We start from the raw sequence: 27,988 nt of genomic DNA, 5'->3' as shown, positions 1-27,988 counted from the left end.
TATCCAGACCTCCATGGGTTGATAAATGTGATTTCCATTTATGATTTTTGTGTGATTTTGTTGTCAGCACATTCAACTATGTAAAGACGAAAATATTTAATATGATTAGTTCATTCATTCAGATCTAGGATGTGTTCTCTAAGTGTAAGCCCTCCTTGTGCCACAAAATACTTCTATATTATTAATATGGTTCTCAGAGGTGAAAAAGCACTACTGTCATTGATCAGACTTGAAGATTAAGAGTAGAGATAAGCACATTTTTGAAAAATGTTATTTATTTGCGGCGAATCGCCATTTAAACAGCTATTTCTGACCTACAGAGAGCCTCAATAGGGCTGTAGAACACTTTGCCTTGCAGTAACAAGCATAGGGTGTGTGCTGGGTTAGTGAAATAATATTGTTATTCAGTATGACATGCGGATCAGAGGTGTCGCTATTAGAATCACTGTTGCAGAGCAGCACAATGACAGAGCCTGGAGGTGGCAGCAGCATGAGGAGACCACATAGTGCCTACATGACACAGCGTGGAGGAGTTGGCAGCGTGAGGAGAGCATATAGTGCCTTAATAACATCGTGGAGGTGGCGGCAGCATGAGGAGATCATATAGTGCCTGAATGACACAGCCTGGAGTTTGCGGCAGCATGAGGAGACCATATAGTGGCTTAATGACACAGCCTGGAGTTGGCATCAGCAGGAGAAGAACATATAGTGGCTGAATGACACATCCTGGAGGTGGCATCAGCACAAAAATAACATATGGTGGCAAAATGAGAGCCTGGAGGTGGCAGCAGCAGCATCAGGAGTCCTGAAAGTGACCCGGTGACAGAGTTGTGCGGTCGGTGGCAATACCAGCCTGGAGTTGGCGACAGCATGAGGAGACCAAATAGGTGCTGAATGACACAGCGTGGTGTTGGCGGCAGCAAATAGTGGCTGAATGACAAAGCCTGGAATTTGTGGCAGCATGAGGAGAACATATAGTGGCTGAATGACACAGCCTGGAGGTGGCTGAAGCATGAGGAGAACATATAGTGGCTGAATGACACAGCCTGGAGGTGGCGGCAGCATGAGGAGATCATGTAGTGGCTGAATGACACAGCCTGGAGGTGGCGGCAGCATGAGGAGACCATATAGTGGCTAAATGACACAGCGTGGAGGTGGCGGCAGCATGAGGAGACCATATAGTGGCTGAATGACACAGCCTGGAGTTGGCAGCAGCATGAGGAGTCCATATAGTGGCTGAATGACACAGCGTGAAGGTGACTGCAGCATGAGGAGACCATATAGTGGCTGAATGACCCAGCATGGAGGTGGCGGAAGCATGAAGAGACCATATAGTGGTTGAAAGACACAGCCTAGAGTTGGCGGCAGCATGTGGAGACCATATAGTGGCTGAATGACCCAGCGTGGAGGTGGTGGCAGCATGTGGAGACCACATAGTGGCTGAATGACACAGCCTGATGTTGGCGGCAGCATATAGTGGCTAAATCACACAGCCTGGAGTTTGCGTCAGCATGAGGAGACCATATAGTGGCTTAATGACACAGCTTGGAGTTGGCGTCAGCATGAGGAGAACATATAGTGGCTGAATGACACAGCCTGGAGGTGGCAGAAGCATGAGGAGACCATATAGTGGCTGAATGACACAGCCTGGAGGGGGCATTAGCATGAAAAGAACATATGGTGGCAGAATGAGACAGCGTGGAGGTGGCAGCAGCATCAGGAGTCCTGAAAGTGACCCAGTGACAGAGTGGTGCGGTGGGTGGCAATACCAGTACCCGGTAACGAAGGTGGGTGAAAAAGGAGAACTTGGCATCAGATGTGTGGCATCAAGCGGGTGGCAGGATCAGAATAGTAGCTGAGGCAGGTAGGCAGAAGAAAACTTTCTCTTTTGTAAAAGTGTTAGTGTACACAAGTAAGTATTGAGGACATGCATTATATAAAACTTAACTTTTAATAATATGCTTAGGATAAAATATATGAACCCCAATTTTTTTTTTCAATCAAACAAAAGGAAAGGTGTGTAAAAAACACCATGTGCCACCTACACAACCAAGTATTGATTTGAGGCAAAGACCTCTAAAAGGTGGAAGGGAACAACGTATGGTCCATTGTAACTGGCGGGGGTAAAAACTTCCCCTGTAAGGCCCTACTCCTGCATCATTGATTCCCTTCTTAGCAAATGTTACTCGCCCTAAAAAGGGCGGCCCCACACAGGAAACTCTTTCTATTTCCACCTAAAAACCCTGGGAAATGGCAGTGTTTGTAGGGGGAAATAGGGAGAGGTTCCTGTGTGGGGTCTCCCTTTTTAGGGCGAGTAACACTTGCCAAGAAGGGATATAATAAGGTGAGAGTTGGGACTTACAGGGGAAGTTTTTACCCCCACCAGTTACAATGGACCATATGTTGTTCCCTTGCACCTTTTAGAGGTCTTTGCATCACATCAATACTTGGTGGTGTAGGTGGCACATGTTTTTTTTTGCACACCTTTCCTCTTGTTTGATTTAAAAATTGTTGGGTACATATATTTTATCCTAAGACTATTATTAAAAGTAAAGTTTTACATAATGCATATCCTCAATACTTGTGGTCTGATGCAGAGGAATGTCTGTAACTGGGGAACAGCGCCTTAAATAAGTTTTAGCACTATACATATTTGTGGTTCAGGTCCTGCTCCAGGTCTACCTGCTGCTGATGAGTTGCTTCACTATGCGGGTAAAGAAAGGTACTCATCAGCGACTGTAGACTCAGGCTGCTGCTGATGGAGCCGGTACTGCTTCTGCCACCCCACCCCTCCCCACCCCAGCAGCCATGGCAGTGGAAGGTGAGCGCAGAGGGACCCCCGAGTCAGACCTGCGAGAGGATGGACGATGGTGCAGATAGGCATCGGCCAACTGAAGCTGACTAACTAGGATGTCTCTGTAGTAGGTCAGTTTATCCTCCCTCTCAATGGGTGTAAAAAAGGCCCCCATTTTGTGCCGGTAGCGAGGGTCCAATAAGGGGGAGAGCCAGAAGTCATCCTACTGCCGAATGGTGACCATTCGGCGGTCATGACGCAAGCAAGTGAGCATGCATCGTGCCATTTGTGCAAGTGACTCAAAGGGACTCCCTACCTCATCCCCACTGCATACTGCCATGTTGTGTCTGGGTCCTCTGTCTAGCCTTCCTCATAACCCTCTAGCTCCTCTAGCTTCTCCTTCTCCTCCTCTCCTGTCAGATGACTAGAATAACCGCCCATCTCGCGAAACCTAAACTGTGCTCCACTGTGCCCATCCCACTCCTCCTTCTCCTCCAGCTCAGCCCACACAGGGCTCATGTAGCCGTGAGATGTAGGCGCCACATTTCCAGTGCCCTAACCAGCCATTGTTTCCAACACGTGTTGTGGTAGATGAAGCAGTGGAATGACATCGTTCATCCCATAATCCTGGCTACTGACTAATAATATGGCTTCCCCAAAGGGCCTGAGCAAACGGCAGGTGTCACTTATGAGCTGCCACTGGTTGACATTGAAGTTACACAGTCCCCCTATCCGCTTGGATCATCAAGAAATCGGTGATGGCTTTTTTCTGTTCATATAGTCGGTCCAACATATGGAGGGTGGAATTCCAACCCAACTTGTGTAAACATTGCAAATCAGACTATGTTGTGGGATACCGTTCTGATTCTGCAGCTCAAGGAGAGTGTTCTTTGCGGTGAACAAGTGGCTGAACTGCATTTTCCTTCCCATTGTTAGGATGTCTTGCAGATGGGAGGAACACATCAGGAACTGCTTGACTACCAGATGGAAAACGTGTGCCATGCATGGCGCATGTCTCAGGCTTCCTTGTCGCAGTGCAGACAAGATGTTCTTCTCGTTGCCATGGTTTCCATTTCCAGTTTTCATGGAGTAAGCCATGATTTGTTGGTGAATGATTTTTAGCAGTTCCTCCGCTGTGTGACTCCGTTCGCCAAGGCAAACCATGCTATGCTGGAGGGGCACTGAGACTTGTCCGTGCAGTGGAGGCTGAGGACACGGTGGAGGATGAGGAGGCAGAGTCGCACATTGTTGCAGGATCTACGGCCTGAGAGCGTGGAGGCGGAAGCGGCCTGACCTGTCCAAGTTGCTGTTGTGCCTGTGCAGGGACCACATTCACCCAGTGGGCCGTAAAGGACATGTATTGTCCCTGACCATAGTTACAGCTCTAACGTCGGCGCTGCTGTACACTTTGGTACACATCGACAGGCTCAAGGACTGGCCCGCCTTCTGTTCCACAAAATTGTGCAGGGCTGGTACTGCCTACTTCGCAAAGAAATGACGGCTTGGGACTCTCCACGTCGACTCGGCATAAGCCATCAGTTCTCTGAAAGGTGCAGAGTCCAACACTTTAAAAGGGAGGGACTGCAGCACCAGCAACTTGAACAGGAGCACATTTAACTTTTGTGTGTTGGAATGAGTGGGCGCTTACTGTTGTCTCTTGGACATGGCTTTGCTTATGAATGACTCGAGTAGGAGGAGCAGGAGCTTCTGGAGCGACAGAAGATGGGTATGACACAAAGCTCCCTTTGGCTGAGGTGGTTGAGCTTTGGCTGGCTGAAACAGGGAGCAGCATGCCACTGGGTGATGCAGCAGGCTGGAACACCACATGGGAGCCACGGTTCTCCCAGGCCGCTTTGTGGTGATGCTGTATATGTTGACGCATGGCTGTGGTGCCAACATTTGGGACCCTGGCCACGCTTCACCTTCTGTCGACACATCTTGCAAGTGGTCGGGTTAACATCTTCCGGATGCTTGATGAAAAACTGCCACACCGCCGAGTAGCTGATTTTCCCTCCAACAGTCCGCACTGATTGACTGCTACTGCCGCCGACTCCGGGAACCCCCATTCCACTACCCTCCGGGAAGGTAGGCTGCCACGAAGCAGGTTGTCTATCCCGGGAACGTTTGGCTCCAGACTTTCCACTTCTGCCCCCATGCTGACTGCCAACCATGCTACCACCTTGTTGGCTCAGCTGCTGCCTCATGGGCAAACTGCAACCCTCTTCTCCTGATGATGATGAAGCATCAGGAGAAGAAGGTTGCAGTTTGCCCATAAGGCAGCAGCTGAGCCAACAAGGTGGTAGCAGGTTCCTCAACAGTGTATGCTTCAGGAGCCTGAACTCTCGCAACACCACCTCCCACGCCTCTCCTCATCACTATTTTCCCGCCAAGCGGAGGAAGTGACAGATGTCTCCTCCACTTCTTGGATGGGCAGTAGCTGCTGACTGTCCTCTAGTAGATCGTCCTCACTAAATAGTGAAGCTGAACCCACAGCATAAGATACTTCTGAGGGGAAGGGAACAGCATAAGACAGAGGCAATGGGAGGACAGGGACTGCTCCCGGGCCATGTCAACTGAGGGTTGTGTCTGAGGAACCCACCGACTGTTGAATGGGGGTGTCAGATGTCACTTGTGATGAAGTGGATGACCGTGTTAACCAATCGATGACGGCAGATGGGTTGCTGGTCGAGACACGACCGCTAGCTGATATCGGGAGCTCAGGCCTCTCGCTGAGACTCTTGCTAGTCTGCTGCAACCTCTGCCTGATGAATTTAGGCCTCTGCCACTCCTCTGTGCATGTCCTGGCACTTCTCTGCCTGACCTACTTCTTTGCGTATATGAGGGGTGTACAATACGCTCCACTACGCTTAAAACAGTATTTGTCTATAACACCAGCAGGTGTGTACTTTTGCCTGGCCTTTCACAGTATCTAGGCCCTTAAGACTTTAACAGGAACAAAATGATACACCACTTAGATGTTCTGCTAACCCTAACATGCTAGCTACTGTTAGCTTTTCGGTTGTTGTACACACCAGTGCTGCAGCACACAGTCACTGTGTAGTTCACCCAAAATTGCACTTTCTCTCTCAATCTCACTCCCTTACCTATCAGTGCTTCTAGGCTGGATTTGGGCTTGAGGTGAATCGCTGCTGTAAAAAGCAGTGAAACACACTGCTCTCTTTGCCTCTCTCTCTGCAACAGAACTTTGATGTGACTGGGAGGGGAATCGCTGCTGTAAAAATGCTGTCTGTCCCTCTCTTTCTCTCTCTGCAATAAAAGGCTGAAGTGACTGGCTGCAAGATGGCTGCCGATTATATAGGGCTGTGACATGACAGGGGTGGCTGCCTGTTGATAGGCTGCATGCTGCATGTGATTCAGGGTCATCCCGCTTACCCTTGTTCCGGCCTTCCCAGGATTCCTTTCACCATGTCCTCATATGTGGATCTGCCATTTTAGATGCCCTGGAGCCTGGACCACATTAAATGGAGATTAATTAAGTGATTCGCGCGATCGAATCGTGGCGATATTTGCATTCGTTGCAAATCTAATTTTTCCTGAAATTCGTAATGAATTCGGATTTGTCAGATTCGATTCGCTCATTTCTAATTAAGAGTATCAGCAAATTTTTGACACAGGATATAAATAGAAAACAATAAAAGGTGTACATCTGGCAAGACGCATTTCAAGACCTAGTACTCCCTTTTTCAATTACAATTGAGTAAGGGAGTGCTATCTCACGAAACGTGTCTTGCCAGATGTACACTTTTTATTTATGTTTTTATTTGTATGTAAAAAATGATCTTACAAAACCATAACATGAGCCAGGGAAATCCTTGACATAGCAAGAGGATGACAAAATATCACAAAAATACAAACACAGACATTATACAGATGTACCGTATATACTCAAGTATAAGCCGACCCGAATATAAGCCGAGGCCCCTAATTTCCCCCCAAAATCACAGGAAAAGTTATTGACTCGAGTATAAGCCTAGGGTGGGAAATACATCATCCCCCCCGTCATCATCCAGACCCCCGTCATTAACATCCTCATCATCATCACCCTGTCATCATTGCCTTGTCATCATCCCACACCCCCCCTTCATCATGTCCTTGTCATCATCCCCACCACATCATCCCACACCCCCCCCCCTTCATCATCCCCTTGTCATCATCCTCTTGTCATCATCCTCTTGTGAACTATCCGCCCTCAGTGGTCTTCAACCTGCGGACCTCCAGAGGTTTCAAAACTACAACTCCCAGCAAGCCCGGGCAGCCATCGGCTGTCCGGGCTTGCGAGGAGTTGTAGTTTTGAAACCTCTGGAGGTCCGCAGGTTGAAGACCACTGCGGCCTTCGACATCATCCAGCCCCCTCTCACCCCCTTTAGTTCTGTACAGTACTCGCCTCCGCTCGGCGCTTGTCCGGTGCTGTAGGACTGTCCGGTGGGGAGGTCGTCCGGTGGGATAGTGGTTCCGGGCTGCTATCTTCACCGGGGGCGCCTCTTCTCCGCGCTTCGGGCCCAGAATAGAGGCGTTGCCTTGACGATGATGCAGAAGGACGTTGGTAATGAACGTACCTCTGCGTCGTCGTCAAGGCAGCGTGACTATTCTGGGGCCGGGCCCGAAGCGCTTAGAAGAGGCCTCCCCGGTGCAGATAGCAGCCCGGAACCACTATCCCACCGGACGACCTCCCCACCGGACAGTACTGCAGCATCGGACCAGCGCCGAGCGGAGGCGAGTACTGTACAGAACTAAAGGGGGTGAGAGGGAGGGGGGGTGGGTGGGATGGGGGGGGGATGTTGATTAGAATTAGATGTAAACTAGTATGGCCATTTGGCTTCTATGGCTTTTGCTTTTTTCCCGATTGGTGGTGTTGTTTTATCGGATTTGTACAATGTATTTTTGTAATTGTTTAATATTAAAATAAAAAATTTAATAAAAAATAAATAAAAAAAGGGGGTGAGAGGGGGCTGGATGATGTCGAAGGCCGCAGTGGTCTTCAACCTGCGGACCTCCAGAGGTTTCAAAACTACAACTCCCAGCAAGCCCGGACAGCCGATGGCTGCCCGGGCTTGCTGGGAGTTGTAGTTTTGAAACCTCTGGAGGTCCGCAGGTTGAAGACCACTGCGGGTGGAGAGTTCACTCGAGTATAAGCCGAGGGGGGTGTTTTCAGCATGAAAAATCGTGCTGAAAAACTCGGCTTATAGTCGAGTATATACGGTACACCTTTTATTGTTTGTTGATGCTCTTAATCTCCAAGTCTGATTTATGACGGTAGCACTACCGCAGTGCTTTTTTCCTCTGACAATCATTGCTACTATACAGGATCCAGACCTCAGCATTCCAGTCAAACAACTGCTGGATAGTAACCTTGAATCGCCACTGTACCCCTGATATATAGGGGTTAAACGTACAAACCCAAGTCCTACTCCAGGTAAGAGGCATTATTTAAGAGGGTCTTTAAAGGACACCTTCTCCCAAGGAATTACAAGAGGCACCATCCTCCCTTTTTTCTTCCTTTCCTCTACATTGTTGAGGCATGGACTGCTCAAGACATGTGACAGTGACCAGATGTTAGCAGCAGATCCTTTAAGTCCTATAGGTTGTAAGGTGGGGTCTCTTTGAATCAGACTTGTTTTTTCAGCCAATCCTAATAATGCAAAGTGTGGCAGGGTACATTATCCTGCTGAAAGATGCCCCATAACAATGTGAAACTTGGTTGGAAATAATGTTTAGGTAGGTAGTACATGTAAAGGGGTCCTACATAAGCAATGCACATTCACCTGGCTGTTAACATGATGTGAAAGAAATGTGATTCATCAGATAAGGCCATCTTCTTCTATTGCATAAATGACCTTAGGGCAGCCATGATCATGTTGCCTATTCATTGGTTGAACTTCCTTGGACCACTTTTGGTAGGTACTAACTGGTGCATACTGGGATAACCTCATACGACTTGCCATTTTGGAGATGCTATGACACAGTCGTGTAGCCTTCACATCTTGGCCCTTTTCAAAGTCACTCAGATTCTTACACTTGCCCATTCAATGCCTCTCGCCATCCATGACTTCACCAAAATCATATCTTATATCTATTCTGAATTCATCCTTAAGAAGCCACAAAAAAAAAAAAAAACATAAATTAGACCAGTGTTTCCAACCAGGATGCCTCCAGTTGTTGCAAAACTACATCTCCCAGCATGCCTTCAACTGTCCAGGCATGCTGGGAGATCTTGTTTTGCAACAGCTGGTGGCACCCTGGTTACGAAACAATGCGATAGACCATTATGGCCTTACAATGCCTTACAATACAACAGTCGATCTCTTGTTACTCACTACAAATAACGTCATATACACATACAACATTACATAATGTTGATAATTATTTCCCAATTTTTTAAAGTCTGCATAGAACTACTGCTATGGATAACCTTCCTCGTGATTAGTATAGACGTGAAGGTGAACGACATGGCACAAGACAATAGTTTTTAGCATATATATTGTATAATTGTGAGTATTTACTGATAATAATCTGTTGTTAGATTCTATAGCTTTTGCCTGGGTATATAGTAAGGTATCGGAAACATAAGATGTAATTACCGTGCGGGTCAGAGGCAGGTCCCTTAACTGTGTAGGCGGCACACACATACCGTACCATGTGTAAATGCATAGACAGTAGTGTTGATAATTACTGCATGAATAACTGCTTAATTGTGATCTAATTAAACCATCTCACTCTATGGATTCCTGTCTCTTTTTTCTCTTTTCTTTAACTGAGCATAAAAGCTGTTAGCGTGACACTAATGTATCATCATTTCATACAGATGAAGCAGAGTTAACAGTCAGAGTCATAGAACCTTAACTAGATACGTTAGTGCAAAGTCTGACTGTTAACTCTGCTCCATCTGTATGTGGTTTAGAAAATATAGATCTCCTTATATATAGATCTCTTTTGTGTTTATTTTAAATTTGACATATTTTTAAAATCTAAGAATTTTTGGTGTATTTTTTTTCTATTTATTATCTACACTCATTGAAAAAAAAAAAATAAATCTCCCTGATAGAAATGTCAGATTGTTGGCACGTCCCAGATATGTAAATGACTACAGGTGCGGTCAGATTAGACACTGGGTCTTGCCACAATACGGGCATAGGAGTGCTTTACAGCTGTACTATAAAAAACAGGTCACAGGGCATGCCTAGAAACCTTGCCCATACAAATGAATAGGATCTCCTTCAGACTATTGTGCCTGTGTCCCTGGGCTTTGCTGAAATGTAGAGTTGAGCGAGCCAAGTCCCCCCTAAACACGATTTCGATCCGAACTTTGGGGGGTTTGAGGCTCACTGAACTTTCGAACATTGCCAGGTTTGGCTCGCGCAAATCCTGAAATGTTGGAGCTAAACTGTGCCTACAGCTGACAGCCATGAGTACAGCTCAGCCCAGCAAGGAAGGAATTAGTTAGTGCTGCAGAGCAGCTCTAGTTAAATCATGGGGAAGGAAGGAATGGGGAGTTTACATTGTACAGCCATCTACAGGGCTGTATAATGTATTCATTGAAAAGAGTGATACTTGCTATCTTTTCACTGATGATCTGGGCCTCATCTTGTGTAACTCTACTCCCTCATGATGTCATTGCTACAAGCGGAGCTACACAAGAAAAGGCCCAGACAAGCAACAAGATGGTAAGTATCACTTTCTTCCCTTTATACATTATAAAGCCATATAGATGGCTGTATAATGTATACATCCTCCAAGCAATAAACTTGTGCTGCTCAGCAGTGATAATTGACTCCTTCCTTGCTGGGCCATTGCATAGCCCAGAAAGATGTTACAGTAAACCAGTGAATTTGCAAGGTTACTGTGACAAAAGATGCAAGATGCTCTGCTGTGCAGCGCAACTTAACACTTTACTGCCGGTTAGCAGCAATCTTGTTCAATGTAAATTAAACACTTTCTGAAATTTCAGAAAGCTTACTCATCTCTGCCTGAACTGCATTTAACAGCATTCTGAGACATGCTTTTCAGTAATATGTCCCTGTATTAATGTAATAATCTAGGTGATACATTCACTATCTAATACTTCCAATATCTAAATCAATCCAATATCTATATCTCAAATACATATCATATCTATCCATCTATGCTTTTAATATCTCTCCTTCTTTCACTATATGACTGTTTGCGCTTTTGCATATCTTACACACAAAGGCCAAAAGTCGCATTACTTTTGCAGAAACTCCAGCTGCGCACAACAATTATGTGGCTTTTTGCTGTTTTGTGAGGCACTCACCGAGTGGCTGTAGCTTGTGGCAGGGGGAAGGGTTTCAAACAGAGGGGACATGGTTGCTCCATGCCTTGGATTTACTATATTTTATGTCTGCTAGCAGGTGAAAATTGAATAGGAGGAGTGCGCCTCGTGATAAATCCAGTGAATTCCTGCTCTGGTGGGGGATTGATTTACACCAGCATGTGAGTTAAATGTCCCCCACAATCTACATATATTTTCACTTTATTTGTTGTACAGTTACCGTATGTTGTATCTTTACACAGCTACTGTTCTTTACAGCACAGGCAAGGACACACTTCTCTATTGAGTAAAAGTAGTAATAGAAATAAATACTCTTACAGGTCTTGGAATAATGTAACAAAGCATTGCTATAGTTAAATTCATACGTTTCCATAAACTGTAACCACACACAATTTCTTACCTTTAATCCTAGTCCACATTCCCTCTCTAAGGTCAGTTAGAATCACTACTATATTTCAAGACTGTTGAAATGTCATTGAAATACTAGAGAAAATAATACATTGCAACTTCTATTTATTTCCTCACATTTCCAGTGGCTCAGAAGTTAACATACACATAGTTAGTATTTGGTAGCATTGCCTCAATTTTCTAACTTATTTCACACGTTTTGGGGCCTACCCCAAGCTTCTCACAACAATTTTCAGACATTTTGGCCCATTCCTCCTAACAGAACTGATGTTGCTGAGTCAGGATTGTAGGGCTCCCATTTACTAAAAAAATGGTTTACTTTCTACTCTACAGTGTCCTGTTATCAATATGTGGGGAGATTTATCAAAACCTGTGCAGAGGAAGAGTGGTGCAGTTTCCCATAGCAACCAATCAGATTGCTTCTTTCATTTTCCACAGGCCTCTTTAGAGGCCTGTGGAAAATGAAAGAAGCAATCTGATTGGTTGCTATGGGCAACTGCACCACTCTTCCTCTGCACAGGTTTTGATAAATCTCCCCCATGGTCTTTTCTTCTGAGCTAAATTCTATGCAGATTTGTGACCAGATCAAATGTCAACCCTAAAATGGTCATAAATTAACTTTGAAGTTCCTTCCGGAATGGTAAAAAGGCTGATAAGAAACCTGAAACAAAATAGCTTCTCTGAAAGACTTTACTGATAACAGGACACTGTAGACCAGTGATCCCTAAGATTATTTGTATCATGAACTATTAATTTTTCATGTAAAATTCATACACATATCCTACATATATCTTACATATCATACATATGCCCTCTTTTATTTGCCACCTAGGTGATCATTTTACTTGAAAAATCACTAGCTCCTGTAAAAATAATTATGACCCATAATAAAGCTTAAAAGGGTTGTTTGCAGCTCTTCCTTCCATTCGACTACAGATTGTATGAAAGAGATGGGCAGTGGATTTTTCAAGTTAAAATTATGACCATGATAAACATAACCATGGTGCTTCACTTCCACACTCAACCTATTATTTCCCCCCTCCATGTGCACCACAGGACCTTACTAAGACCCATGGAGGAGGATAGGTAATGGGGGATGAAATGAGAAACCCTACCCTCATTATTGGCCAATATTCCAAGTGATCAAGTAGGGCGCAGGACAAGAGCAATGGTGAGCTTTGTCCTAGAGACCACAGCCTCCTATGTGTGATATGTAGTGTTACCATAACAAACTAAAGAAGGAGGCAGCTGTAGTACCAGCAGTGGTGCTTCCTCCTCCTTTCAGGTAAGCTTCCTTCGCTGACACATTTTTCCACATCTTTGGAAGTATGCTTGAGGTCACTGCTTATTTGGAAGATCCCTTTATGCCCAAGCTCTAACTTTCTTGATGATATCTTGAGTTGTTATTTCAATATCTCTACATAGTGTTTCCTCCTCCATATTGCCATCTATTTTGAGAAGTGCACTAGTCCCCCCTGCAGCAGAGCAGCCTATCACAATATGATGCCACCACCATGTGCTTCACAGATAGTGCTGTTGGGCTCGCAAGCCTCCCACTTTTTCCTACATAAATAACCAAAGTCATTATGGCCAAACAATTCCATATTTGTTTTATCAATTCAAGCAAACAAATTCACGCTTTTTTCGGGAGAAATTTGGACACAGTTAATGTCCAAAAGGATTTTATTGCACTAAAACAATGCGTTTCTGGTCTGAACAGGACCCTTCCTCAGGTAAGGTGTTTCTGAGCACCTTACTTGAGGAAGGGTCCTGTTCGGACCAGAAACGTGTTGTTTTAGTGCAATAAAATCATTTTTTGGACATTAACTGTGTCCAAATTCCTACTTTGTTGAACCAGCGCCTGGAAAAAGCTTGAATTTGTTTGCTTGAATTGTCTTCCCACCCAACTAGCGAGGCTAATACCGGACGAGCCGAGGCTGCAGGTTCCCTACCAATCTAGATGTCTCCTTAGGTGTTGTACTCTGAGCGCAACCCTACTTGGTAAGTGGTTTTCCGTCTACCATTGTATTGTTACCATGACGTACTTCACATGGGGCGCGTATTGCTTTTTTTCTTTCTCTGCTATATATTTGTTTTATCGGATCAGAGAACATTTATTGAAAAGGTAAGATCTTTGTCTCTAGGGTAATGTTTTACGTCTCTCTCTCTGTCCCTTATTGGCCTACAGACAATACATCAGCCTACACACTATGCTTGCTTTCTGTAGTCTTAAGTCAAGACTGTTTCCAAAGATGCTTAATTTATTAAATTTTAGAGGCTTTGGACCAATACATAAAATACATATCCTTTACAGTTTTCTCACTGTGCTGAGATTTTTAATTACAATGGCAGTCAGTTGTTTTTATCGTTTGTGTTACATGATAAAGATATTATGGAAAAGTGTTTTGAGCCTTGTCTGTCTCATGCAAACCTCCGAATTCCCTGATCCACTTGCCTAGATAAATGTACATATTCTGGATGCCAAGAGCTACTACTATACTAGTACGAGTACTGATTGAGACTATTCTCACAAACATTATTTTGGGCCCAAAAGTCAGTTTTTTTTTTAATTATTGAACTCAATGGAAAAGCGGCTGGTACTTTACATTTAGGAAAATGTTATGGTTTTAATTTTATGGCTGTAAAATTAAGTGCATGCGTTTAAAAAAGTCCTTGTGAAATTTTAGTTTGCAAATTGTATAATAGAATTTGCTATAGGATAAAAACAGATGGAGAATGTCCAAATAAAAGCTGCAAAAACATTTTAAAAATATGTTTATTAAAAAAAAAAAAAAAAAATGCAATTTTTGATGCTGAAAATAGCTGCCAAAAATATTTACCTGTGCAGGAGAGAGCAGAGGACCCAGAGCTCTGTCAGCTAGTATATTAACAATTTCACATTTTTATAGTGGGCAATGTTTTCTCATTAAAGGGGTACTCCAGTGGGAAAAAAAAACATTTCAAATCCACTGGTGCCAAAAAGTTATACAGATTTGTAAATTAATTCTATTTTAAAATCTTAATCCTTCCAGTACTTTTCAACTTCTGTATGCTCCAGAGGAAGTTGTAATAGTTCTATTCTCTCTGACCACAGTGCTCTCTGCTGACACCTTAGTCCGTGTCAGGAACTGTCTAGAGTAGGAGCAAATCCCTATAAAAAACCTCTCCTGCTCTGGACAGTTCCTGACATGGACAGAGGTGTCAGCAGAGAGCACTGTGGACAGACAGAAAAGAACTATACAACTTCCTCTGGAGCATACAGCAGCTGATAAGTACTGGAAGAATGAAGATTTTTTAATAGAAGTAAATTACACATCTGTATAACTTTATGCCACCAGTTGATAAGAAAAAACTAGTTTACCATTGCTTATATATGTTACTCACTAGGGTCCTGCAGATGCTTTACATGTATTTTTTGTGTGTCTAGCCTCCATATTTGGCTTACAAATCTTTCTGTTCTCCTGCTTTCTCATTCTGACATCCACTGCTCAGGAAGGCAAGTGTCGGAGACAGGCACAGAGCCCACCCTCACCATGCATTCAGTTTTTTCCTGAGTCTGCTGTGCAGCGCTTGGTCTCTTCATCCCATCACCGCAGGCTGCTCTGTAACCCCCTTCTCTCTGTTTTCAGGAGTGAGCACAGATTACAGAATGCTAGCCCCACCCACACTTCCGGGACTTTGTCCCTACCTGTGCTTCAGCTGGTACAAAGATAAAGCTGCAGCTGGACAGGACTAGGATCTGGATGATATGGGGACCCCTAGTGGTCTTTTTTTCTAAGCCATCCTTTTTTATAAAAAAAAAAAGGAGATAATTTTTTATGAAGTATATTAAAGGGATTTTCCACCATAAGTTGATTTTAGGATAAAATGTACCAGTCCTCAGTACATTAACTCATCAAAAAGTTATATGGTATCTGTCTGGTATTACCAAGAAAGGAAATAGATATAGTAATCCAATGAATAGATTTATTATATAAAAAAAAACTCAATATATGAGAATTGGCAATAAAATACACTTAAGTAAAAAAGGATAATAATAGTGTGCCTAACGTGGGGCCCCAATGTAATAGTTAAAACGGATGCCACAAATACACATGTAGATACAAAAATCAGTAATACAAGAATCAATATGACTCCATATAGCCCCTAATCTACATAGAAGTTGGATAAATCACCATGTATCTAATGTCACTTATAATAAAGTGACAACCTGCAACAAAGAAACAGCCTGCAACAAAAAGGCTGCAAATGAATACAAATGCAATATTATTGATTTCAGATAGCTGTGGTATCCAATAGTAACCATAAGTTCTATCCTGTAAATAAAAATGAGAAGATCACGATCTTGATATGTAATCCTATATGGAGTTGTGGCCACACTCGTATGTTGTTGCTCTGCATGAATTGAGATAGTCTTTAATTGCCGTTCTGCCAATTGTATCCACTTTATAATAATATTGTATATACACTGTATCAGTGTTCTTGTATCTGTCCCGTATGCTGCACACTCTGTAATTGCTGTATTGTTGCATCGTAATGACTGTAATAAAGTTGTCGGCACCTTCGTGCCCCTCACCGCTCCTGGGACCTGGCTAGCTGTGCCACGCTCCAGCTGGGGCGGCGATGTGCGGCCGTGTCTCTTCCAGCCAGCTTCAGAGATGGCAGTTCTCGGCCGGTCAGCGTGGTTCCCAGTGGCGTCTGACGTCAATGGTCAGCAGTCAGCTGATTGCAGGTCAGCTGACTGTTTAGTTGTAAGTGCTGTTTAGTTGTAAATGCTCATTCTTTAAAATAGTTAAAGTCCTTTTGTTTAAATAGAGTTAGTCAGCAGGCGGTCAATGATCTAAGTGGATATATGGCAATGGTTGTCTTCTTGAAGCGCTGTATGTAGAAAAAGGAAAAACGCACCGGGATAAGGTGCTTAATGTGAATAGAGTTCAGTGGGATCCGACATCCAAGTATAGGCCAGACGCGTTTCGGGGTATGGCAGATTAACACCCCTTCTTCAGTGGTGCATAATAAAGCATAGATAAAGGGGTACTCTGCTGGAAAACATTTTTTATTTTTTTAATCAACTGCTGCCAGAAAGTTAAACAGATTTGTAAATTACTTCTATCAAAAAATCTGAATCCTTCCAGTACTTATCAGCTGCTGTATGATCCACAGGAAGTTCTTTTCTTTTTGAATTTCCTTTCTGTCTGACCACAGTGCTCTTTGCTGACCCTTCTGTACATTTTAGGAACTGTCCAGAGTAGGATAGGTTTTCTATGGTGGATTTGCTCCCACTCTGGTCAGACAGAAAAGAAATTTAAAAAGAAAAGAACTTCGTGTGAATCATACAGCAGCTGATAAGTACTGGAAGGATTAAGATTTTTTTTACTAGGAGTCATTTACAAATTTTTTATACATACACAAGCTCTACTGCATGGATTTTTTAGCTGCTGCCCAAGATTACGGGTGGATCCCTACTCACCACCCAGTACTAGCCGAATAATTCACTAATACAAAAAATACAAGTGTGTGGTAATCAGGCGCTTGCTATAGGGAAACTTATATTGATATACAATACAAAATGAACAAAAACCAAAAATTGTGCTTACATGTGTTAATTTATTGAAGTAATCGTATGAATATGGGTAATCGTATGGGTATATGGGTATAACCTTAGACTTAATCGGGAAATTACTGCATTCTGTGAATTACAAAAAATAATTAGTAAGTGGTGTAAGTTGTGTAACTGTGTTATTGTGCCACTATTACTGCTGTAAAAAACAAAGAGTAATTATCTCTAATAGGGTGGATACTGACAGGTCCTGGTTTGTAAAGAATTCCGGACTATCAGACTCACCGATCTGATCATCCGGTACACTGGAAAAATGGTGTACGTGAGTTAGATAATTTTCCAGCGATGGTACATATACTTCCTACCAATCAGGTACACTATACTTAGTGAAAGGGTACCTGGTTTTTGAAAGCGGTGGAGGTGAATGTCCGTGCGTTCAAATGAATTCGTGTTCGAATCCTGCTGTATAGATGTGGCTTGCGGTTAGAGGGAGAACAGCCCCGGCCGGTGGCGTCTCTACCTCGCTTGCTGCTTGAAGGGATCGGATGCAGTTGGAGCTGGTGAGTGACTTCACTACTAGGGCTCGTTTGGGACAAAAAGATATCCAACGCGTTTCGGTACATTTACAAATCTGTTTAACTTTCTGGCACCAGTTGATTTAAAAAATGTTTTCCAAAAAAATGTTTTTGGAAAACATGCATCTTTAAAAAACCTTTGGTCCTTAAAACAGCAGCTTGTTCTCTTACTATTGTTTTCTACTATTGATCAGGTGCTACTAACAGTATGACTTTTTTGTACAGAAAGAATATTTTTTTCTTCTTCTTCTGTAATAGTATGTAAGACGCATCTTGTCAGTCCTAAACTCTATAAAATTTCTGTTACCTCCTGACAGCCTTCTCCGTGTGAATGGTGCCGGTGTGAGCCCAGCAATGAAGTCCACTGTGTTGTAGCGGATTGTGCAGTGCCAGAGTGTGTAAATCCCGTGTATGAACCTGAACAGTGCTGCCCGGTCTGCAAGAACGGTGAGTGTAATGCTTTGCATCCTACAACGGCTCATTTGTTTTTGCTGTTGCGACATAATGTTAAGCCGCTGGGGTTCTTTTCTGCCATGGTTCAGTTTGCTGCGCAGTTCACAGATTTATGCACATGGCAGAGCTGTGAGAAGAAGCACGCAGGGTTAAAATGCTGCTGTAGGGTTCTTCACACAGCTCTGTACTTTGGAGAGATGCTACCCAGAAGCAAAGCTCTTGGACCTGTAATACGACCATGTTATATGGCTGTATAAGACAAGGCTATTATGAGCCAATCTGGCCGATAAATACACCCAGCAAAAAGCCAATTAATGAAATATTAGCTCAACAGCTGATTGTTGGAAATATGATTGCTTAATGTTCAGTGTGCTGCCAACAATGATAAAGTCTTATATGTGAAGAAGGATGAGAGGCCACTCACCAAATCCGTGTTCCAAAGCTTTATTCTTATGCTGGCGAATTTTTATGCATTGAAAATATAAGAATAAAGCTTTGGAACACGGATTTGGTGAGTGGCCTCTCATTCTTCTTCACATATTTGCTACATCGCGTATCTGCATTTTAATGCTTGAGATTGAGCACCACCTATACCGGTTCACCTGATTCATACCTACACATAGCTTGACTGCCCGTCACACACCATTCAAGATCCTGGTTGTGCCGACTGCTGTCTCTTCCCTCATCATAATGATAAGGTCTTGTTCACTGTGAAATTACGCAGATGAATTCCACTGGAAATTTGGCCGTAATTTACTGCCTACTTATACAATTCATTCAGACATCGGAATTTCTGCGGCGGGCTTTCTTCTGCGGAAAATCTGCTTTCCGCATTCTGCAAAATATAAGACCAGTCATATGTTTTCTGAAATTTCACAGCGGAATCACAGTGAAGTCAGTGGTGCTTGAGCTTCTGCGGAATTCTGTGTTCTGCGAATATAGAAATTCTGCCGAAATAGTGATCTTTCAGGGCAGCTTTTCATGTCTCTTTAACCCCTTAAGGACTCAGCCCATTTTGGCCTTAAGGACTCAGACAATAAAATTTTTACGTTTTCATTTTTTCCTCCTCGCCTTCTAAAAATCAAAACTCTTTTATATTTTCATCCACAGACTAGTATGGGGCTTGTTTTTTGCGCGACCAGTTGTCCTTTGTAATGACATCACTCATTATATTATAAAATGTATGGCGCAACCAAAAAACACTATTTTTGTGGGGAAATTAAAACGAAAAATGCAATTTAGCTAATTTTGGAAGGTTTCGTTTTCACGCCGTACAATTTATGGTAAAAATGACGTGTGTTCTTTATTCTGAGGGTCAATACGATTAAAATGATACCCATTATTACATACTTTTATATTATTGTTGCGCTTAAAAAAAATCACAAACTTTTTAACCAAATTAGTACGTTTATAATCCCTTTATTTTGATGACCTTTAACTTTTTTATTTTTCCGTATAAGCGGCGGTATGGGGGCTCATTTTTTGTGCCATGATCTGTACTTTTTTTTTATACCACATTTGCATATAAAAAACTTTTAATTAATTTTTTATAATTTTTTTTAAATAAAATGTATTAAAAAAGTAGGAATTTTTGACTTTTTTTTTTTTCGTTCACGCCGTTCACCGTACGGGATCATTAACATTTTATTTTAATAGTTCGGACATTTACGCACGCGGCGATACCAATTATGTCTATAAAAAAAAAAATTTTACGCTTTTTGGGGGTAAAATAGGAAAAAACGGACGTTTTACTTTTTATTGGGGGAGGGGATTTTTCTTTTTAATTTTACTTTTACATTTTTTTTTTATTTTTTTTTTACACTTGAATAGTCCCCATAGGGGACTATTCTTAGCAATACCATGATTGCTAATACTGATCTGTTCTATGTATAGGACATAGAACAGATCAGTATTATCGGTCATCTTCTGCTCTGGTCTGCTCGATCACAGACCAGAGCAGGAGACGCCGGGAGCCGGACGGAGGCAGGAGAGGGGACCTCCGTGCGGCGTTATGAATGATCGGATCCCCGCAGCAGCGTTGCGGGCGATCCGATCATTCATTCAAATTGCGCACTGCCGCAGATGCCGGGATCTGTATTGATCCCGGCACCTGAGGGGTTAATGGCGGACGCCCGCGAGATCGCGGGCGTCGGCCATTGCCGGCGGGTCCCTGGCTGCGATCAGCAGCCGGGATCAGCCGCGCATGACACGGGCATCGCTCCGATGCCCGCGGTTATGCACAGGACGTAAATGTACGTCCTGGTGCGTTAAGTACCACCTCACCAGGACGTACATTTACGTCCTGCGTCCTTAAGGGGTTAAAAGGGTTATCCTGGAATAGAAAAAAAATGCTCTCCGTCTGTCTCCAGGTTGGGTGTGGTTCTGCAGCTCAGTTCCATTGAAGTGAATGGAGCCAAGTTGTAATACCACACCCAACCTGGAGACAGATGGGGAGCGTTTTTTAAAGAAATTAGCCTTGTTTTTCTATTTCTGGATAACCCATTTAAGTAAGAGCAGATCAACTTGTACACCTGCTGTCTAATACAGCCCTAAACAATACCAAAAGTTTAAAAAAAATGTTTTTTGTTTTTAGTTAGATTCAAACAGAATTTAAAACAAAAAACTCATCTACGTGAGCTCATTCCCTTGCAGTGTTCATGTTAAGAAGCGTTTTATATACACATTGACACATCCATCCATATTTATTATACAATAGACTGCCAAGTAGCTGCTGACTTAGAAGTCAATTGCAATGATTTTAGTTAAAATGTTAAATCTATGTAAACAACATAAAAAATTGTGCTGAAAGGTGTGCATTCATACTGCCACATCATTTATGAAAGTAATGCTCTATTACTCATTGTAATAATCACTACAGCTTTTCCTGCCAATGAAAAACACAATGACAAAGCAAAGTGAACATTCTTTTCTTGTTAAATGGGATTTGAACCTTTGAAAGTTAAACAGAGGAGTAATAATTGTTGTATAGAACAGGGTGTGAACTGTGTTTTCTTCAAACAGCTAACAGTGGAAATAGTTCTGAATCAGGATGATATCTCCGAATAACAGGGGGCTACAATTTCCTACTTCCATTGCAGTGTACAGTAGATTGACTTGAACTGTATTGTTATAAACGTTGTAAAAAAATAACTATTGGAAGAATGTAATTCCTTCCAACAGGTTAGTGGATCTAGCTGAGAATATAAAGAAAGGTCCTGTACAACAGACTTCATATCAATGTTGCACTTGAAGGGGTATTCCATTTTAACACATGTATCGCTGTTCCACACACTTATTCCTATCCACAGGATAGATTGTGGGGGGTTCTAACCACTAGAACCCCCTGTAATCTTGATCAGAGTTGAGTTCAGCACTCCATTTAGTATACAGGATTTACCTTCTGTAAGCGTTCGCCTTACATCTTTAAATGACAGACACAAATGGGTTTTAAAATGTGGCAGTCCATGAAGAATAGAAATGAATGCACTCAATCGTTTAGAGAACTTGCTTGTAGAATGAACTTAAATCTTAAAAAGCAGTGGAATTCCAAGGGTAGAATCAGATGAGCAACCTTGCGGCAACAGACTGTTTCCTGCTCCCAAGCTCACTTGGGCAGCGGCCCGAGGAAGTGCACTAGGGGGCGCAGGAAACAGTCTGTTGCCGCGAGGTTGCTCCTCTGATTCTACCCTTGGAATTCCACTGTTTTTTTTAAGATTAAAGGGGTATTCCAGGAATGAAAAAACAGGCATTATTTCTTTCAAAGACAGTGCCCTCCTTGTTTCCACTTTGGGTGGGGTATTGCAACTTAGCTCCATTCACTTCAATGGAACTGAGCTGCAGAACCACACCCAAACTGGAAACAAACAGCAAGAGGTCTTTGAAAGAAAAAAAAGTCCTGTTTTTTGATTCCTGGAATACCCCTTTAAAGTTTTACAAGCAAGTTCTCTAAACGGGTGAGTGCATTATTTTCTCGTTTTCATGGACTGCCACATTTTGAGAGACTCTGTCTGCATTGTTGAATAGCACCCCCTATTTGATCCTACTCGTGTGTCTCTGTCTCTCCACCAATTCAGACGTAAGGTCAGGTTTGCGGTGCCGGACCATTTCTATTTTGTGTGAACAAATGGGTTTTAAGCCAGGCTGCCATCTATAAATAGATTGTCGTGTGAGCCCAGCTGTCAGAAAGACAGTCTGAACACTGCAACAACTGCCAGGTACAGTCCAGCAGATCATGCAGTTAAAACAGGACCCTCTGCATGATCTACCTGATCTGCAGTCCAGCGATGAGATCGTTAGGTGTAGTCTTTGCAGTTGGGGTCTTTCTAATGGGCTCAAGGTTTGCCATGAATAAGCCTGTATACTACCGAAGCAGTGCTGTTAAGACTGTACACACAGCCCGCAGCCAAATAAAAATGCTAGAAACCACCCCTTATGTCCCTTCTATAGACATAACAGCAGAAGTTACATTTGCTTAACACAGTCAACACTGTGTATCTATTATTTGCAGCTACACTGACGTCATCCCTGCCCATTTTCTCCTACAGCCACCAGCATTACATAACATTGGAGAGCATTATGATTTCTTACAGTTCATGGTCTGGTGCACCCAAACATAGGAAGAAAGAATAAGTATGTGGAAAATACAGAAGAGATTCACATTTTTCCATTATGCTTATTATCTTTTAGCTTTCAAATACTAATGCTAAATAGTAAATCAAATCTAGCCATTGTCATACTTTGAGTAGCAGCAGTGCAAGCACGACAGTCTTGTACCAAGTACCGTAAATAAGGCAACGCTATAGTTCATATTAGCACATCTACTGATAGTATTACAAGTACAAGGATGAGTGCAGGTAAACATTAAAGAGACTGTGGCCCTTCAAGTACCAGTCATAGTGGCCTGAACCAGACCCTTGCCTACCTAATATTGATTGCCTACCCTGAGGATGATCCATACATTTTTACTGGCTGGATAACCCCATTAAGTTTGGTAAATTTTATAAAATGTTTTTTCCTGCCCAGTTTTTACCTTTATTTCCCAAATCAATAAAATGTAATGGCTTCTTTTATATGAAAATATCTGTCATATCACTTAAAGGTGTAACACTAACCATATGCAGAATCTTTTTTTGAATTTGCATATATGTAGAAACCAAATGTATTATCTTCTAATGAGTGGAAAATTCCCAAACCCCAACTGACTGTATGTCCATTGTATTATTGTCCTATAATAAAACATTGGCTCTGCCAAAAATAAGACAAAAGAAGCCGGTAGCTCTGAACATCTGATTGAGGAAACGATTAATTGACTCAACTCATTGAATGAATCCAAAACCATTGACAGCTGCTTTAATTTGTGATGCTGGAAACCCAATAGGCCATTTCTGAGAATTGACTGTATATTGATAAAACGTTTAAAAAGAAAATTTGGAATTAGCGTGACATGAATGTTAATTGAGAAAGGACAATTACTAAAACCGTACCTGGACCAAGGACAAATTGCGGCAGCGTGTAGACAACGTGTTCATCAATCTTTATTACTTTCTCTGTAAAATATTCATGCATCGAGTGTCATAAGGTCATCATGAATATTCTGTTCTGGCATCAGCAAATGATAAAATATTTGAAGTCCACTAAACGAATTAATGTGATAGAAGACATAGTGCTAAAGGGTACGCATCATTCTTTTTTTTTTGTAGCCCAAATCATTAGTGCATGTAAATAAATGAAACTGAGCAACTTTATAATGTAGTTAGTAAAGGTGATAAAAAGTGTTGATCCAGAGGTAAAGCCAAAGCTCTCTCTATATATATGGCAATCAAACAAAATCCCTGCATCCACAACCCAACTCTAGAATTTAATCGAAATACTGTAACATTAGCCCAGATTTACTATTCCCATCCCGACACAATTTTGGCACGCGTTTTCATGTACCATAATTTAAGCTTATTGCAATACTTTCAAAGGAGAAACCCATACAACCCCACAGATTGCATTTTTAACTCAATGGTGGACATAGTAACATTGTTCATGAGGTTGAGAAAAGACAAGAATCCACCAAGTTTAACCTATAATTTTATTGTGTCCCTACTGAGTTGATCCAGAGGAAGACAAAAAACCCTCTATAAGGCTGATGCCAAATGCCCTATAGTAACGTGACAAATTCCTTCTTGACTCCAGACTAAATCCTTGGATCAATGTTCTGTCCCTATAAATCTAGTATCCATGACTGCAATACTATAACTCTCCAGAAATGTATCCAGGCCCCAGACATATCCACAGGTTTTCTGAAAACACAGATTATTATTAAAATATTGGCCCTGGTTTACTATTGTAAACTCGACATGTTTTGTCGGGTTGTGTGCCAGATTCTGTCTAATTGCGCCAGAAATGAAAAAAAATAAAATAAAATTACCAACCCTCCATTTTACTGAGAAAACCTGAAAAATGGGCATGGCCATCGGGAAAAGGGGGCGTGTCCCTGACATTTTCACAAAAACCCAACATATGTACGGAGATTTCCACAGAACATGTGGTGCATTTCAGCCGAGGAAAACCCGACAGATCAGAGTATGTGTAAAAAAAAAAAGCAATGGCCCTCATTTACTTTGAAAATCGGGTTGTAAGTCTATCTTGCTTTCTTACCCGACTGCTTTTTTCCCCTGGTATTTATTATTATGTCGCATCCTGTTTGTCGCACGTGGGTTTTGTTGGTTTTGGTTTCCAACTCCTCTGAGTTGTCGGGAAAAAAAACACAACAATTCAACAAATTCGGGTTGGAAACCTTTATAAATACGTGGGAAAGCTCAGAAATGTCGGGTTACGCCCCTTTTTCGGGTTTGGGAGAATCCACATCGGGTCCGTCGGGAAAAAATGTTGCATCGTGTTGCAGACTGGCGCACGATGTCTGCGACATGTCGCAGACAAAGATGCGCCAAAAAAAAACAACAAAACAAGTCGGGTTTAGAATAGTAATAGAGGGCCATTGTGTAGGGAAACCTTAGTAAATACCATAGAAAAAGATTGGAGGAAATTAAACCCCACAAAGAAAACTGCACTCCACTGTTAGTAAATCAGGGCCATCATTATAATAATTTTTCTGTTTCATATTATCATTTTTTGTATTATCATTTTTCTTTTTATTTCAAAACATTTTTTTTTTATATTTAAAGGGGTGTTCCGCCCCTAGACATTTTATCCCCTATCCATCCGTAATGACGGGCGATACAGGGGACAGAGCCGCGTGACGTCATGGCGTCGCCCCTCGTGACATCACGGCCTGTCCCCTTAATGCAAGTCTATGGGAGGGGGCGTGACGACCGCTACGCCCCCTCCCATAGACTTGTATTGAAAGGGGCGGGCCGTGACATCACGAGGGGTGGAGCCGTGACGTAACGATGCTCCGGCCCCTGTACCGCCCATCATTACGTGCAGAGCGAACTCGCTCTGTGCTGTAATGATAGCGCGGTGCCGCAGCGGGGATCCCAGGGGTCCCCAGCTGCGGCACCGCGGCGATCTGACATCTTATCCCCATAGGGGGAAAACCTACAACAATAGTAAATCGGGGTCATTATTATATATTTTTTTTAAATCGCCATCAAGCCCCGTATTGAAGAACGTTGGGGTAGTGGATGCCTCCTTGTTACATATATCCATACTGTTTCTATGGAGATATGTAGCACATCCATTCTTCCTTGATTAAAATATATTGCTGGGTGTTTGATGTCAGCACTAGCTCTGCCAAGCAGGATGTACACCAAGGCAGAACAGGCATATTAACAGCCAGGACACTATGACTCTTAAAGGGATACTCCGCTACTGAGCATTTGGAACAAACTGTTCCAAACGCTGGAGCCTTCGCCGGGAGCTCGTGACATCATAGACCCGACCCCTCATTATGTCACGCCACGCCCCCTCAATGCAAGTCTAATGGAGGGGGCGTGACAGCCGCCACGCCACCTCCCATAGACTTGCATTGAGGGGGCGGGGCGGGACGTCACCTCCCATAGACTTGAATTGAGGCGGCGGGACGTGGCTATGACGTCACAAGCTGCTAGCACCGGCTTCAGCGTTTGGAACAGTTTGTTCCAAACGCTGAGCAGCAGAGTACCCCTTCAACTGTTCCAGCACTACCCATATGACTCTTAGTGAATGATATACATATACCATGCACTGGTTTATAACTTCCTTGGTCCACCCATATGTTTTCCTCTTTTTTTATTTTTTATTCTTGCATCAATGTTTACATACAGGTGATGGGGAACATTGAACACATTTTCCATACTTTGTGTTGAATTTCAATCGTCAATGAGTTTTATAATCCTTTCCTTTGTTGTTATTGACAGTAGTGACCCCCTTGTTGTGCCATGTTTTCTTCCAGCCTACAGCTTTTTATCCCCATAATTATTTACAATTTTAGACTGTTAGGATATTTTATAAATGCATATAAAAGTAAATCCATAATGTTTTTTTTTTTTTTTACTTTTGAATGATTCCATAACTTTTTCCTCTTTGTGATTTAGGAAAACATAGGCCATTTATTCAAATAATTTCCATCTCTTTGTTTAAAGGATGTTTTATGCTATAAGTAAAAAGCTGTCTGACCATTCTTGAAGGACCTTTGCACACTGAGGAAATTCAGCAACAAACTTCCTAGTTGTATTTACTTGGCGGATCTGCACCTCCTTAATTATATACACAATTTCCTGCCAAAATTAACCCCTAAAATTCAAAGTCCCATTGAGTAATTGTTGTTCCTGATGGATTTGAACAAAAGAAAAAAAAAAGATTATTCTTTCAAAACAATTAAATTCCTTGTTGGAAGCTCCACTACCGAACCACCGTAGTTTGAATAGAGAAGTGAAATCCAAATGAAAACAATAGAAAGCTTATGCAAGTGGATTCCGCGTAGAATTTCCTCTTGGAAATTCAGAGTGGAATTTGCTCAATGTGCAAGGGTCCTAAATGTGGTGAGTTCATTATATCCACAGCAGAATGGTGTGAAAGGACCGAACACATCTAATAAGTAATATACCTAATTATAGCATCTCTTAGAAAACCTCTAAATATTGTAATATTTCAGATGTCTTATATAGAATAACAAAACATACTCCAGGATTAATGTTAACACAACTGCATGAGAGGCATTCTGCTCTTTAATGGGCCTCTGATTTTACATTGGTCACACAGACGTCTTTTTTTCAGGCTCACTTAGAAACATTGTATTGTGCTTCATTGCATGTCCTAATACCCAGGGATGCCTATTGGAGTCGCATATAGCAGCACCTACACTCATAGCAGAGTTTGTACACTGCTGCACGGGTATGTACATATAGAGCCTTGTGTATAAGCATAGCCGGTATTTTCACAGGACTGAACTACCGTATTTTTTGCCGTATAAGACGCACTTTTTATTCCCCAAAACTGGGGGGGGGGAGTTGGTCGGGTTGGTCCCAGCAGCCATCAACGGCCCGGACCCGCGGCTAATACAGGACATCACCGATCGCGTTGATGCCCTGTTTTAACCCTTCAGACGCGGCAATCAAAGCTGACCGCTGCGTCTGAAGCCAAAGTGACACTAACCCGGCTACTCAGTCGGGCTGTTCGGGACTCCCGCGGTGAAATTGCGGCGTCCCGAACAGCTTATAGGACACCGAGAGGAAACTTACCTGCCTCCTCGGTGTCTGCTCCTGGCCGGGATCCCCTGCATGGCGGCGCTTTCCTTCGACGTCATTACGTCATCCAATAGGAGCGGCATGCGTAGCGACGTGATGACGGCGACGGAGAGCGTGGATTTCGGGGAAGAAGATGTCCGGAGCGTCGGGGACACCACAGGGATGCGGCGACAGCGATGGAGCGACATCCAGGGCAGCGGTGACGAGCGGTGACGG

The 27,988-nt window shown here is 42.8% G+C and overlaps 1 protein-coding gene across 4 annotated transcripts in view; it reads left to right on the top strand.

Moving 5' to 3' along the window:
• The window catches only part of VWC2L (von Willebrand factor C domain containing 2 like), a 242,853-nt gene that overhangs the window by 87,861 nt on the left and 127,004 nt on the right, over nt 1-27,988 (top strand). For 3 of the 4 annotated variants that reach the window (XM_056536068.1, XM_056536067.1, XM_056536070.1), the window contains exon 3: nt 17,963-18,092. The exons of the other annotated variant lie outside the window; for it this stretch is intronic. In XM_056536068.1, the coding sequence (XP_056392043.1) occupies nt 17,963-18,092 (130 nt within the window). The remainder of the gene's footprint in view (nt 1-17,962; nt 18,093-27,988) is intronic. 4 annotated transcript variants of the gene reach the window in all.

This window comes from Hyla sarda, chromosome 8, assembly GCF_029499605.1.
Source record: "Hyla sarda isolate aHylSar1 chromosome 8, aHylSar1.hap1, whole genome shotgun sequence".
NCBI classification, from domain to species: domain Eukaryota; kingdom Metazoa; phylum Chordata; class Amphibia; order Anura; family Hylidae; genus Hyla; species Hyla sarda.
The sequence above is the reverse complement of the archived record's forward strand: the minus strand, read 5'-3'. Positions and strand labels throughout refer to the sequence as shown.